Source organism: Prionailurus bengalensis, chromosome E1 (assembly GCF_016509475.1).
Source record: "Prionailurus bengalensis isolate Pbe53 chromosome E1, Fcat_Pben_1.1_paternal_pri, whole genome shotgun sequence".
Classification (NCBI taxonomy): Eukaryota; Metazoa; Chordata; class Mammalia; order Carnivora; family Felidae; genus Prionailurus; species Prionailurus bengalensis.
The window spans coordinates 56,008,697-56,022,966 of record NC_057347.1 but is presented as its reverse complement, the minus strand read 5'-3'; the positions used below and the strand labels follow the sequence as shown (position 1 = coordinate 56,022,966).

The following is a 14,270-nucleotide window of genomic DNA, read 5'->3' as shown; positions in this document are numbered from 1 at the left end:
GGGGCTCCCCGTGGACCAGTGAGAGGCCCTGAGGCCCGTGCACACTTCTTAGCCCAGTGGCCGTGTAAGATAGGGATAAGACAGAGCCTGCTTCCCAGAGATCAGTTCAGGCTGCCTCCGGCTCTGATGCCTCCTGGGCCTGCCAGCCCCTCAGCAAGGGGAGTGGCCAGACTGGTTCAGTTTCTTGCAGGCATATTTGTAAATAAGCAACATTCTCCTGAGAAGACTCTCTCTTCCCCAAGAACGGCTGGGTATTAGGGCCGTGAGAGGAGGGGTTTCTCCACTGGGGAGTGAAGGGTTTTTTTTTTTTTTCGTTCAACAATTATGGAAATAAAAACTAAGCCAGTGTTCCCATCCCAGCTTACCCCGCTCGCCAGCTTGGGTGTGCAGACTGTGGCTGGGGGCTCGGGGACCAGGAAGGAGTCAAGCTTCAGACCTTGGCTGGAGCATCTCAGGTGCGAGTGAGGTTGGGAGGAATGTCCTGAGCCTCTTCCTCTAAAAGGACTCTGATGCAGCTCAACCTGGGGGCGGCAAAAAATGGCCGAGAGAACGCACGGGCGGCTACTTGGATGTATGGGACAAGGATGGGAAACTGACCAAGCTGAGGACCAGGAATCTCAGGCCTTTGACACCCCCTGATATGGTACATCATTGGGCACCAAGACTGTGCCAGGCACGGTACTAGGTACTGGGGTTACAGGCATACGCAGGACATGATCCACGTGCTCCAAAGCGGTTTTGTTAGCAGGGAGAGATCAGCGTTTGAAATCAAGGCTCTTACCTACAACCTAGCAGCTTCCTGGGGGAGGGGGACAGCACAGGGTTGGCATGACGCTTCACAAAAGGGGGGCTCATACATCCTCTCTCACAGAGGGCTAATCTATCTACATAAAGGTGCATAATCTATCTACAGCATTTAGTATGTACCTGCTATTAAGTTACAGCTCAGGAACTGGTAGCTATTATTAGCCATTATTACAAGAAGCCACAGAATAAACATGGCACATCTTCCTGGAGTGCCAATTTTGCTCAGTGATTAGGGAGGAAGGACATTCTTTTCATATTAAAACAAACACAGGCATAAGCTAGAGTAGAGGGCAAAACTCACTTGGATTTAAAAAAAAATTTTTTTTAAGTTTATTTATTTACCTTGAGGGAGAGTGAGTGAGAGAGTGCACAAGCAGGCGAGGGGCAGAGAGACAGGGAGAGAGACCATCCCAAGCGGTTCTCTGTGCCGTCAGCGCAGAGCCCAGTGCGGGGCTCGAACCCGGGAACCGTGAGATCATGACCTGAGCCGCGAACAAGAGTCGGCCACTTAACCGACTGAGCCACCCAGGTGGCCCGTCACTTGAGTTTTTGACACCAAAGATATCGAGCTCATCCTTGCCCTGCCCTGTCAGCCTACTAGCTTGCTCCCTCCCCCGATCCCTTGATAGACATAGGAACTAGAAAAGCCCTTGGTCTTGGGAGTCAGGAAACCTGGGTTCCAACTTGGCTCTGCAGGTTACTGCGTTGTAACCCTAGGCACTGAATTCCTCGGCTCCTGTTTCCTCCTTGATAAAATGGGGTTCAGGACACCTATATCCAGGGTTGTGATAACAAGATAATGTATGTGAATGTGCCTGGCATAGTACCTGGTCAATAACAGGTACTCAATAAGTGTTAGGCTATCAGGGGGTAAGGGGAAAATTGTATTCTAGTTCCCCTTCAGCTCATTTGGTCACAGTTTTTTTTTTTCCTCTCTATCTTAGTATGCAACTTTTCTTTTTTTTTTTTTTTTTTTCAACGTTTATTTATTTTTGGGACAGAGAGAGACAGAGCATGAACGGGGGAGGGGCAGAGAGAGAGGGAGACACAGAATCGGAAACAGGCTCCAGGCTCTGAGCCATCAGCCCAGAGCCCGACGCGGGGCTCGAACTCACAGACCGCGAGATCGTGACCTGGCTGAAGTCGGACGCTTAACCGACTGCGCCACCCAGGCGCCCCAGTATGCAACTTTTCTAAGATTTGGGTCCATTGACAACGACCCCAACCCCAATATTACATCAATATTCTCGAAGCACTTTGACTCAGGACACATTATGTACTCAGGCTGCCACCTGGGCTTCATGTATGTTCTTAGGGCTTTTCCACGCGTGTCGTTCTGTATCCTTGGCGGTCTGAAAACTGCTCAAGGAACAGGGATCCTGCCTTGGTAACAGAACCCAAGTACTGTAATATGGAACCACTTTACTAATCTGTCATTGATGGTCTTGCAGTCAAATGAGGAAAAAATCATTTTGACTGGGAAAGGGCAGGGCCCTATTCTGAGGATTCTTAATTTCCTTCTAAGAACCCATTTGGAATCTGTCCTCCGAGAATGTATCTAAATCTTTTTTTTTTAAGTTTATTTATTTATAACTAAATAGAGAGAGAGAAAGAGAACCAGTGGGGGAGGGGCAGAGAGAGAGGGGTACAGAGGATCCGAAGTGGGCCCGGTGCTGACATCACAGAGCCCAATGCAGGGCTCGAACCCACAACCCATGAGATCATGACCTGAGCTGAAGTCAGATGCTCAACCGACTGAGCCACTCAGGCGCCCCCGGATGTATCTAAATCTTCTGGAACTTACTTACAGGACACGTTAGTATAACTACTTTTTATAGTTGATTTCTTTATTTTTAAAGTTTATTTTGAGAGAGAGAGAGAACTAGAACAGGGGAGTGGAAGAGAGAGGGAGGAGAATCCCAAGCAGGCTTTGCACTGTCAGCAAAGAGCCCCACGTGGGGCTCTAACTCACACACTGAGAGATCATGACCTGAGCTGAAACCAAGAGTCGGACGCTCAGCTGACTGAGCCACCCAGGCGTCCCACTACTTTTTACATTTTAAAATGGCAACATGGAGCAAACCATAACAGTTCTACCTGGCTAGAATTTTAGTCTAGGAAGGGAGAGGTGAAATATTGTAGTAATGGTTGAGCTTTACTGACGGAAGTGTACGTCAGGCACTATTCTATTTCCTTCAATCCTCCCAACTGCCCGATGAGACACGTACTGCCGCCATCACCCCATTTTACTGATGAGAAAATTAAGGCGAAAAACAGTTTCTCAGTTTACCTACCTGTACAAGATTAGTAAGTGGCCGTGCCAAATACTGGAATCCATGGCTCCATCCCACTCCTAACTGCCTCACTGTCCTACCTCCTGCCTTGCTCCTCATGGAGCTTTGAGCCCCTCTTGATGGGTGTAAAGCCAAACCATAGGGGCTACTAACGCCTGATTATCTTTCTGATCTTTCTCTGGACCTCCTTCACCAACCCCTTGACCGATCCCTGAGGAGTCATGACCTTCCAAGCTTTGTGTGGAATTTCACCCTAGATACACTCTATACATATCTTTTATAGCCTTGCTTACAAGCTACCTTGGAGTTGCTTTTGTAGCTATTTAATATGTGTATGTTTTGTCTCTCCGACCAGATTGTAAACGCCTAGAGGACAGGGACGGTATCTAGCTCTTTCCCACCCCTCCCAGTGCGTAGGACTAGGGCTGGGGACGCCAAGGAGGCTCCTCAAATGTTGCTGACAGTCTCGGGACCATCCTCTCCGCCCCACCTCGGCCACTCCCCTTTTCCTCGTTGACCACTCCACTTCCTCCTCCGGGGTCCCCACCCAGTCCCGCTCCCATTACTTTCCCCCCTCTGGCCCCGCCCCTCCCTCCGGGCAATCCACCCCCTCCCCCCGCCCCGGGCAGCATCTCCAGCGTCCCCTAGCGACGAGGCAGGAGCTCCTAGCAACCGCATCTCGATTCCCAGACGACGGCGGCACGTAGGGCCACGTCAGCGCGCCGTGGCCCCGCCCCCGCGCCGGCTGGCCCCGCCTCCCCGTGCCGCGTTCGCCGCCGCCGCCGCCGCCGCTGCCGCCGCCGCCGCCGCCGCCGCCGCCGCCGCCGCCGCCGCCGCCGCCGCCGCCGCCCGAGACTCGCGCAGAGCAGTTATGGCGGATCCCGCAGCGCCCGCGCCCGCAGCTCCGGCTCCCGCCCAGGCCCCGGCCGCGGCCCCGGACGCGGCGCCGACCCCGGACGCGGCCCCCGCCCCGGCCCCGGCGCCGGCGCCCGCCCCGGACTCGGCCTCAGGGCCGTCCTCGGACTCCGGCCCCGAAGCCGGCTCGCAGCGGCTGCTCTTCTCTCACGACCTGGTGTCGGGCCGTTACCGCGGCTCGGTGCACTTCGGGCTGGTGCGCCTCATCCACGGAGAGGACTCGGACTCGGAGGGCGAGGAGGAGGGCCGCGGGAGCTCGGGCTGCTCCGAGGCGGGGGGCGCGGGCCACGAGGAGGGCCGGGCCAGCCCGCTGCGCCGCGGCTACGTGCGCGTCCAGTGGTACCCGGAGGGCGTCAAGCAGCACGTGAAGGAGACCAAGGTGCGGCGGGCGGGCCGGGGGGCCGGGGGCCGGGGCCGACGCGGGGACGGGAGTTGCTGCAGGAGCCCTAGGCCGGGGAGGGGAGGCGCGCGAGGCGCTGGCCGGCGTGGTGCAACCGCAGTGGGCCGAGGTGGGAGGACAAGCCTCCGCGGAGGGGACGCTCCGGTGCAAAGTCATTGCACCAGCCCCGGGCCACCGGGCGCCGCGCTTCCCCCCCACCCCCGCCCCCCTCCGCCCGCGAAGGGGCTTCCACGCCTGGCCGTGCTGTGGTGTCGGCCTCAAGATTATGTGGACCCACTACCGTGGGGGAACTTCTCAGACTCTGAGGCACGCTCGGCATGACACCAGTGCGGCGTTTTGCTGACCCCCAAGGAGCTACATACTGCATTGTGCATCCCGAAAGGAAGGCCGTGCCGGGTCCGTTCAGGGAAGGGTTGTGGGCGGTCCAAAACAAAGGTAGAGGTGAAAATCTCGGGCGACGGATAAGCCCGAGAAGTTCCCCAAATGACAGAATGCGTTATTATGGGTAAAGAAACCCCAACCCCTCTTTAAAAAAAAAAAAAACAAAAAAAAACAAAAAAAACAAAAAAAACCCCCCAACCTTGTTGCCTCATTGTAATTGCTGCGGGGAACTTTGTGAGTAAAATCATTAACAATCAGAGCCGTGATATTAATAGTACGGGAAGGGGGGGATGTGACAGCTGTGACTGGAATTGATGACTCCCAAGTGCAGTTGGACTTCTTGAAAAAAATACTAGAGAACCATGGATGGAAAAGAGCCACCCGTTCGGAAGCCCGAAGGGTTTTTCCTGACCTGAGGCTGGAGGCACACCTCAGACTCCCATACGGTACTGGGGTGAGGCTGGTGAATATTGCAGTCTTTACCAGCGAAGGGGCGCATCGTCTTAAACCCGAAACCTTGAACCCAGGTTGGCCTGGTGGCTTCCCGTGTCTTGTTTTCCTGAGTGTGAACTCCTATCGGCGGTTCCCACCCAGGCACACACCCCTGTATCTTTCACCCCTTCTTCATCTCGTCCTCTTCCTCCCCTGCCAGAAAACGTTTCTAAGCAGGAATCAGGCCTGTGCTGTTGACAGGTGTGATTTCAAGGGAGGGCGCTTGAGAAGTTCATCTGGGTTTCTCACACGCTGGGAGACAAAGGCCACCCTACCAAGGGGGTCTGTGATAACAGCTCTGGCAGGGGAAAAGGCCGCTCTCCCAGGAGGAGCCTGCGAACCACTTCCCCCGGGGCAGACGTGACCCTTGGTAGCAGCAGAGGCTTTCTGCTGGCCAGTGCGCATGCCTCCCCAAGACCCCGAAGTCCGCACGCACGCGGGTCCCCTGGCTTCCCCTCAGAGAAATGACAGGCAGTGGCTGCCCCGACTGAAAGAAAATGACAACTTCGTGTGCAAAAACAAACAAACAAACAAACACAAAAGTATGTGGGAAATACTACTTTCTATAGCGGAATGCTCGTTACCAATTCCCATCGGTGTTGTTACATCGGAAAGAAGATTTTTTTTTTTTTTTTGGTCTTTATGCCGTGTTTCTGCATTGTCTTAACTAGCACATGGTTGCTAATGTCTTTCTGCGGGTTTTTGGTTTTTGTTTTTTTTTTTTCCTTTAAACAAAAAATGTTTTGCCCTGACCATCTGCTCCAGAGGTTTGTGACTTTCGGAAGGCAACTTGTTTCACCGTGTCACGGCTGCCCGGCCAAGTTCACTACCGGGAGCTGCCATGTTTATCAGTTGTCGGTTCCCGTTCATCTTGACTTTGGTGGTTAACTTTGTTTACGGTTATGTTCTGCCCGCCTCCTTCCACCATGTGTAATTATCTACAGAGTTGGGCTTAAAGTACCTATTTAGGAATTAAGCAGAAAATAACGGTAAGGTAAGGCACCGGCTTGGATATATCTTGAAGGTGGCCTCTGGTGATTTGCTTTGAATTTGTTGAAGTCCATCGTAGCACCGGCGGTGGTGTTTTCTTTGCCACCGGAGCGTCTGTGGCTTCTGAGCTTAGGGGCCTGGGAACCTTAGGAAATGGGGGCACGTAGCATCCATTTGTGGATGGCAAGACCCAGTTCTTTGAGAGTAGGTTTGTTGGGGAGGGGAGTTGTATACCCGATAAGTAGCTCTAGGGTCCCAGGAACCCTAGGCACAGATGACCCCGACTGGGGCGGTAGGGTGGGTCCTGGGACCTGGCACTTTCGGAAGTGGTTTAGGAAGAGTTTTGTTTTTTTCTCTTCTTCTCACTTCTCCTTGGAAATCCGTAGAGGCTGTAAAGGAAAGACTCTCAGACCAAGGCTGAACATTTAGGTTCTGATGCCTACTCCGTCCGATTTGGTTATGAGACCTGAGAACCCACTTACTGATAGAATAACGTGGTTGACGGTGTGGAGAAACGTATTTCTTTTTAAAGCTGCCACCTCTCGGCATCTTTTAAAATAGTACCCTTTTAATGTGGAGCGTTCAGTAGGCTGTGGAGTAGTTCTGTCGTTTTCGGGTTAATTTGTTGGGCAATGAGTAAAGGGGTAATATTAGTCTCTTGATGCAAGCTCGAAAGGAACAGATTCATGACGAGACATGAAGAGGCTGGCCGACCAGTTCTGCCCCCTCCTGGCCCCTTCAGTGAAAATTATCAACAGAAATCAAATAAGTAGCTCTTCCTTGGAGACTGCAGAATTTATGGTCCAGTTCCTGAGGCTTCCAGCAGCCAACGTTGAGCTTCTTTAGGACTTAAACACGAAGTTTGTGCTCCTTTCTTCCCTCAATCTTCTGACCCCTTCAGCACGGTACTCCTTGAGACTTCCCCGTTTGGCCATGGGTCTCCTTTGTGACTGACCCCTTCCCCATCAGCGACCATCCTCGAGTAAACTTTTGGAATAAAGCCCAATGCCGGTAGTCTCTCTGCCTTCTCGCGCACTGGCTAGACCCGGCGGGTCTTTCTGGTCTCCAGCGGCTGTGGTTGGACACAATGGCCCCTGTAAGGAAGAGAACAGACTGCCGTCTGTCCGTCCAAGTTTGGGGGCTTCCTGTTTAGGCTTTGGCTTTCCCATCTCTTGTGCGCTGTCCCTTGCTTTGAGTTACCACAACGTTCAGAGTCTCTCCTGGTTTGAGATTTGATGCCTCCAAATTAAGCTGCCTCTGCGATCGCGCTGCTTTTCGAAGGCCGTGTGTGTGTGTAGCATCCCTCATGACACATCCCTCAGGAATTGGCTTTTCGGTTTATTTTTGGCTTCTACTCAGGCCAGCATTTCCACTGGGAAAACTGTTTAGGTGTAGCATCATGGCATGTGAAGCTGGCTTGGCTTCACTCGTCCGGGTGCTGGACCCATTAAAAGTCATTGTTCTTAGTGATGTAATAGGAAGAAGTTATGGAAGGTTAACCAAGATGCAGGACTGAGTGCATCTCGTTGCACTTGACTCAGAGGGGATCACAGCACTTGTAGACTCGCACAGCTCCCCTGTGCTTTCGTTCTTTGTCCTTTGGTTTCCCCCCTCCTGACTCCTGGGACCCGGTGCCGAGATGGTGCCTCTGTCTGACTTGCCGCCTTGCTCAAGGGCACTTTCACCAGAAGAAGGGTGTGTGTTTGTGTCCCGTGATTGGAAGTCAAAACCCTTGGGTGCTCTTCCCAGCTGTCACCTACTCTGAATGACCTTGGCCTAGTCACTGCCTCATTTTCTCTCCGCAGTCAAATACAAGATCTGTCTTCCTAGCCCCTGAAATGAGCCTGAACCAGAAGCGTAGCTGAGTGCTGTGGCCACTCGGCTGTTAGCAGACACCACCCTGATGTCCATCGGACAGAGCCAGCCACCCCTGCCCCGTCCCTTCAGGAGACCACTTCCATGCGTCACAGAGTGGCGCTACACCCAGGAGGCACCTTGGGAGGCAAAACGTGCGCCACGGGGGTTTGTTTCGGTGGTGTAGGAGTTCCTCATTGATCATGTTGTTGCTCTTGACCTGGTGGGTCATAGATTGGAGTTCTTTTTAAGACTCTTCTATAGATACTCATGAACTTTATGCGCCTTTAAAGTAACACCTGCCTGAGGCACCTGGGTGGCTCGGTGCATTGAGCATCTGACTCTTGATTTCTGCCCGGGTCACGATCCCAGGCTCATGGGATCAAGCCCTACATCATGCTCTGTGCTGAGCGTGGAGCCTGCTTAAGATATATTCTCTCTCTCTCTCTCTCTCTCTCTCTCTCTCTCTCTCTCTCTCCCCCCCCCCCCCCGCTCCCTCTCCCTCACCGCCCCTTCCTCTCCCACTCCTCCCCCTCTCTCCCCCCTCTCCCCTTTCCCTCCTCTGTCTCCCCCTCTCCCTCTCTCTCTCTGCGTCCCTCCCTCTGTCCCTCCCTACTGTCTCCAAAATAAAGAATAAAAAAAATTAAAGTAACACCTGCCAAAAAGTCCACCAACCTCCAGGAGAGGGATGGAATGAACATATACGTGTGCATATTTTCCAGAATCTGGAGGATATCTTTTGAAATTTCCAAAAGAACGAATTACAAAGATGGTAGGTTATTGCTTTTGTATTTTAACATAATACGGATAAGCATTATGTCGTGTTACTGTGTGCCAGGCACTCTCAGTGCTTTCTGCATATCGCTCAGTGCTCCCAACAACCCTGGGAATTAGGTCCTGCTATTATCTGCACGTTTCAGAGGAGGAAACTGAGGGGCAGAGAGGGTAAGTAACTTGTCCGATGTCACACTGCTAATAAGTGGAGGAACCTGAATACAAATTGAAGTAAATGTAGTTCTCACCTGAGAATGTTTAAGTTCAGCATTCATAGATCATTACTGCATCAAGTGCCCTGGTTAAACATGAGTCACAGACCCTGTGGTTGGTATTAATCATCCAGTCATTAAACACTTGAAAGTCTTAGTGGAGAGGAGGTAACCCCAGGTAAGGAGAGAGGAAGGAGCAGGGTGTTGGGATGGGTGGAAGGCGTACCGGTGGCCAGGGGAGAGCAAGATCACTCCGGGGACAGGATGGGAGGAGGCGCCAGGTTGGCCCTTGTGCTGTGCTTCTGTTCTGCATTTTTCGATCCCTGGCCCCGCCGTCATTCTCAAAATCATTGTCAAAACATACATTTTATTTCTGGAGAACCTGTGAGCGCCCCTAGATGTTGAATGAAAGCAAGCTCTGTGTGGTTCATTCCAGTGCTGGTTTAGTCCCCTCCGCACCTCCTGGACCAGAAGTCCGGGGAACGGGCGTTTCCGTGTTGCCTTAGAAATGGTCAGCCTTAGGAAATCCAGCTTGACCTCCTGCCCCCAAAGACCTGTCCGCCCTCTTGCTGCTGCTGTCACCCTCCCGCTGGGAATGCTGAGTCATGAGACGGGTTCAGAAGGGCTCCTTGGAGAGAGGCTGAGTTCCTTCTCCTTCAGTCGCCCTGAACCTGACTGTGCTCTCGGCCTTCTTCTTGTTTTAGGACATTAAAGGTCCTGTTGCACCCTTCCCGTTCCCACTTCACTGTTATCCCTGCTCTTCTTTTTTTTTCTTTTCGTTTTCCTGTTCCATCAAGAGAAATCTTGCTCTCTTTTTTACTGTTTTACCCAGGGGCCTCATGGAATCCGGTGGAACCTCTGTGGGGCCAGTACTTTACAAAAGGGATGCGGTTATCGGTTACCGTGCGTAACATGAATCAGCATCACAACAGCGCTGGGCCCATGATCAGTGTCAGCTGCCCCCGGTGGTCCCCTCACAGTTGGATTTAGGGTGATGTCTTTTTAAAGAGCCATTCTGCAGTTTTAACTGGGAGGAGGACGTGATCTGTGCTCCTATTCCAACTGATGGAAGCTTTCAGAGTTTCCCTGCCCAGAGCTTAGCCTGCTTCTGGATGGGAGGGTGCTGATTCACATGGAGAATCGAAAGAGGGAAACGTGCTTTTTCATTTACAAGATGCTCTCGCTTACACTTACTAGGATTTTGGTGTTTTTAACTGTAGCTCCTTCTGAGACTCCACCTGCCCGGTGGCTGGGTGCCACTGAGAAGGTGGTGCTTTCAAGGCTGTCGCGTGCCCCACGCTCACGGCTCTAGTGAGCCGGGTGCACATTCCGAATTGCTTCCGTTGCTGACCTTTCTGCTGGCCTCAGGGGGCTCTGGTAGGAACCACCTGACACGTGTGTGGTCACAGACAGGGAAGAGCAAAACGCTTACTGGAAATTTTTGTACTTTGGAATCAAATGGAGTCATGTTCACGGACGGCCCTCTGAAGTCTGTCCACCCCGGGGTTGTTCGCCCTCGTTTTGCTCTTGAGTTGCACTCTGAGGTTGAGCCTTCGACCCAGGGCCGACCTTGTTGAATGGATCTTTTGGTCAGTTTTGCCTGCAGATATACTGTGTTCTTCTGAAGCAAGATTGTGAAAAACAAGTTTTTGACTTAAACATTGAGGCAGATGATACACTGTCCAGAAGTACTCAGCTAGGCAGCATGTACTGGAACAAATGGCCTTTTGGGGTTCAATCCGGTTGACTGGTTGGCCGAGGGATTTGCCTATTTTGAGACTGAAACACTTAATTTTTTGTAGCTGGGTCGAAGGGATACGACACTTATCAGATCACTTTGGGTTTAAATCAGTAGCATAGGGGTGCCCAGCTAGCTCATGCAACTCTTTTTTTTTTTAAATTTTTTTTATTAAAAAAAATTTTTTTTAATGTTTATATTTATTTGAGAGAGAGAGAGACAGAGCATGTACTGGGGAGGGAGAGAGGGAAGCAGACTCCAAGCTCCTAGCTGTCAGCACGGAGCCTGACACAGGGCTTGAACCCACGAACTGTAAGCTCATGACCTGAGCCGAAGTCGGACGCTTAACCGACTGAGAAACCCAGGCCTCCCGAGCATACAGTCTTGATCTTGGAGCTTTAAGTTCAAGCCCCAGTTGGATGCAGCCATTAGTTAAAAAAAAAAAAAAAAAAAAAAAAAAAAAAAAAAAGATCAAACTAACCTAGCTATGTCCGGTGAGGATTCATTCTAGCTATGATAATTTAAAATTTTTTTGAATTTAAGATACTGTATATTGCTTAAAAAAAAAATAGAAAGGAAAACATATTTGATTCTATCCAACAATAAAATGAAAACCCCCAGCAAGCAGGAGAGATTTTCTGCAGTCTTAAAAAGAGTGTTCTGGGGTGCCTGGGTGATGACACTCAGTGGTTAAGCTGCTGACTTCGGCTCAGGTTGCAGTTGGTGAGTTCAAGTCCCGCGCTGGGCCCTGGGCTGATATGACAGCTCAGAGCCCGGAGCCTGCTTCAGATTCTGTGTCCCCCTCTCTCTCTGCCCCTCCCCAGCTCGCACTGTGTCTCTGTCTCTCTCAAAAATAAACATTAAAATAAAATTAAAAAAGAACATGTTCTTCATTTACATCCTGCAAGTGAGAGCTGGTCTTTGACACTCAGCAGCTCCGATGAGGTGCTTCGTCTTGTTTTCATTTTGATCTTTTTTTTTGTGGGAGATGCTGCTGTGATGATGGTCGGTGAAGCTGTTGTGACAGGCATGTCCACGGCACTTCTTGCTAGCCCCTTAAGTGCAGGTAGGAAGGGACACACACACGCATCTGTGTCTTGTGTGGCTTCCAGGAGGATCAGGAACAGCGTCTGTGCTGAAAGCATCCCCTTATTTGTCTGCTCTGACTGTTCAATTACTTAAGGGAGTTTGAGGGCCCTGAAGGTTGATGATATCATCTTCAAGCCAAAGAAGAAAGCTGCTCTCCCTACCTCCAGTATGCTGCAAGAGGTATCTGCCTCCATTTCCTCACGACCTCTTAGCCTTCCTCTGGCCTCTCACCACTGGATGTGAAGGACTAACGGATTCCTGGTCACTGTATTTGCTGACTTCTCCCTAGTCCTTGTCCTTTTGGTCCATCAGCCTTGTTGATTGTGGTCGGTCCTGCCCTGTTACTGGAAACTTACTTTCGTTGGGTTCCATATACCCAACCATACTGAATTTTTCCCTTTAGCCTTTGTGGTTTTTGTTTTGTTTTAAGGGTTATTTATTTATTTATTTTGAGAAAGAGAGAGGGAGAGAGAGAAACCCAAGCAGGCTCCACACTGTCAGCGGGGCCCGACACGGGCCTCGATCTCCCGAACTGTGAGATCATGACCTGAGCCAAGATCAAGACTTGGATGCTTAACCGACTGAGCCTCCCAGGTGCCCCTTCTCTTTAGCTTTTTCCTCTTATCTCTGTGAGACTTCTCCACATGCCACGTTCTCACTCCCCTCACCACCTTCCTATCTTCGGTACTTTTGTTCACTCTTGTGGCTGCAGCTGGCTCTCGCACTCAGCTTCCACACCCGCTCCGCAGTCCCCGCCGTGGACCTGACGGCTCCCTCCTGTCATCTAGAACTTCAGACTTTGTGGGCGTAAAGTTTTATAAGTGTAACTGCCCTTCCCACCCCCAGTTCCAACTTTTGATCATGAAAAATCTTCAAATATACAGAGAAGCCGAAAGACTAGGCCAAAGAGTATTAATTACCCATGATGATGAGTTAGCAGTTAACATTCTGTTCTCTGTGCTTTACCTGTGTATGTAAATATATGTTCTCCTGAGTCATGTGATAAGTCAGAAGCAGACGTGACGGCGGACGGCTCTGAATACTTAAGCTTGCGTCTTCTAAGATTCAGACGTTTGGGATCATTTGAAATTTACCTTCTTGGGCGCCCATTCTAATTTAAGTGTGCAATTCAGTGGTATTAAATGCATTCGTAACGTGCAGCCACCCCCGTCATCCATCTCCAGACCTCTTTTCATTCTGTAAGACTGAAACTTGGTGCCCGCCGAACAATAACCCCCTGTTTCTCCCCACGCCAGCCCCTGGCTACCATCGTCCTACTTTCTGATGTGAACTGTCACTTCGCTCAGAATAATATCCCTAAGGTTCATCCATGCTGTAGCAGACGGCAGAATTTCCTTCGTTCGAAAGGCTGAATGAGATTCCACTGTATGTATCACAGCTTTCAGCCTGGCTCTTCATCTGTCGGTGGACACTTGGGTTGCTTTCCTGCTTTAGCCGTCCCGAGTAACGCAGCTCACGAACATAGGCGTGCAGATACCTCTTCGAGATCCCACTTCCGGTTCTTTTGGGTGTATCCCCAGAGGTGGGATTGCTGGGCTATGCGGTAGTTCTATGTGTACTTTTTTGAAGAGCTGGCCTACTGTGCTCCACAGCAGCTGCATCATCTCATGTTCCCCCCGGCTGTGCGCAAGGATCCCGGTTTCTCTATGGCCAGTGTTTGTCATTTGTGCGCGCTCTCTCCTCTCTCTCTCTCTCTCTCTCTCTCTCTCTCTCTCTCTCTCTTTTATTTCGGCCATCGTAATGGGTGTAAGGTAGTGTCTCACTGTAGTTTTGATTTGCGTTTCCCTAAGGATGGGTGATGTTGGGCATCCTTTCACACGCTTCTTGGTCACTTAAATATCTTTGAGGAAGCGTTTATTCAGATCGTTTGCCCATTTTTGAATGGGGTTGTTTGGCGGTTTTTTGTTGTTGGGTTGTAGGAGTTCTGTATATATTCTGGATATTAATCCCTTATCAGATATATGACTTGCGAATATTTTTTCCCATTCTGTGGGTTGCCTTTTTTATTCAGTTGATACTGTCTTTTAATGCGTTATAATATGTTTTTTTAAATTTTCATGAATCCAGTTCGTCTGTTCTTTCATTGCCCGTGCCTCTGGTGTCAGCCTCCCATTCTAATTTGTCATCAAATCTTTGTTCGAAATGCCTCTTGCCTCCTCTGCATTTCCTTTCTGCAACACGAGCTCACTCTGACCGTGTTGCGCCTGGACTGATCTCGCCTGGTCTCCCTGCCTCTAGCCCTCTGCAGCCCAGTGCGCAGTGCCACAGGCTGACCTTCTGAATGACTGTTGGATTGTGTCGGG

General features: G+C 50.9%; 1 protein-coding gene across 1 annotated transcript in view; it reads left to right on the top strand.

Annotated features, from left to right (window-relative positions):
* Positions 1-3,868: 3,868 nt before the first annotated feature.
* Positions 3,869-14,270, top strand: part of UBE2O (ubiquitin conjugating enzyme E2 O) — a 56,189-nt gene continuing 45,787 nt past the window's right edge. Inside the window, exon 1 of the mRNA XM_043585646.1 lies at positions 3,869-4,395. Within this exon, the coding sequence (XP_043441581.1) occupies positions 3,973-4,395 (423 nt within the window). The 5' untranslated portion in view covers positions 3,869-3,972. The remainder of the gene's footprint in view (positions 4,396-14,270) is intronic.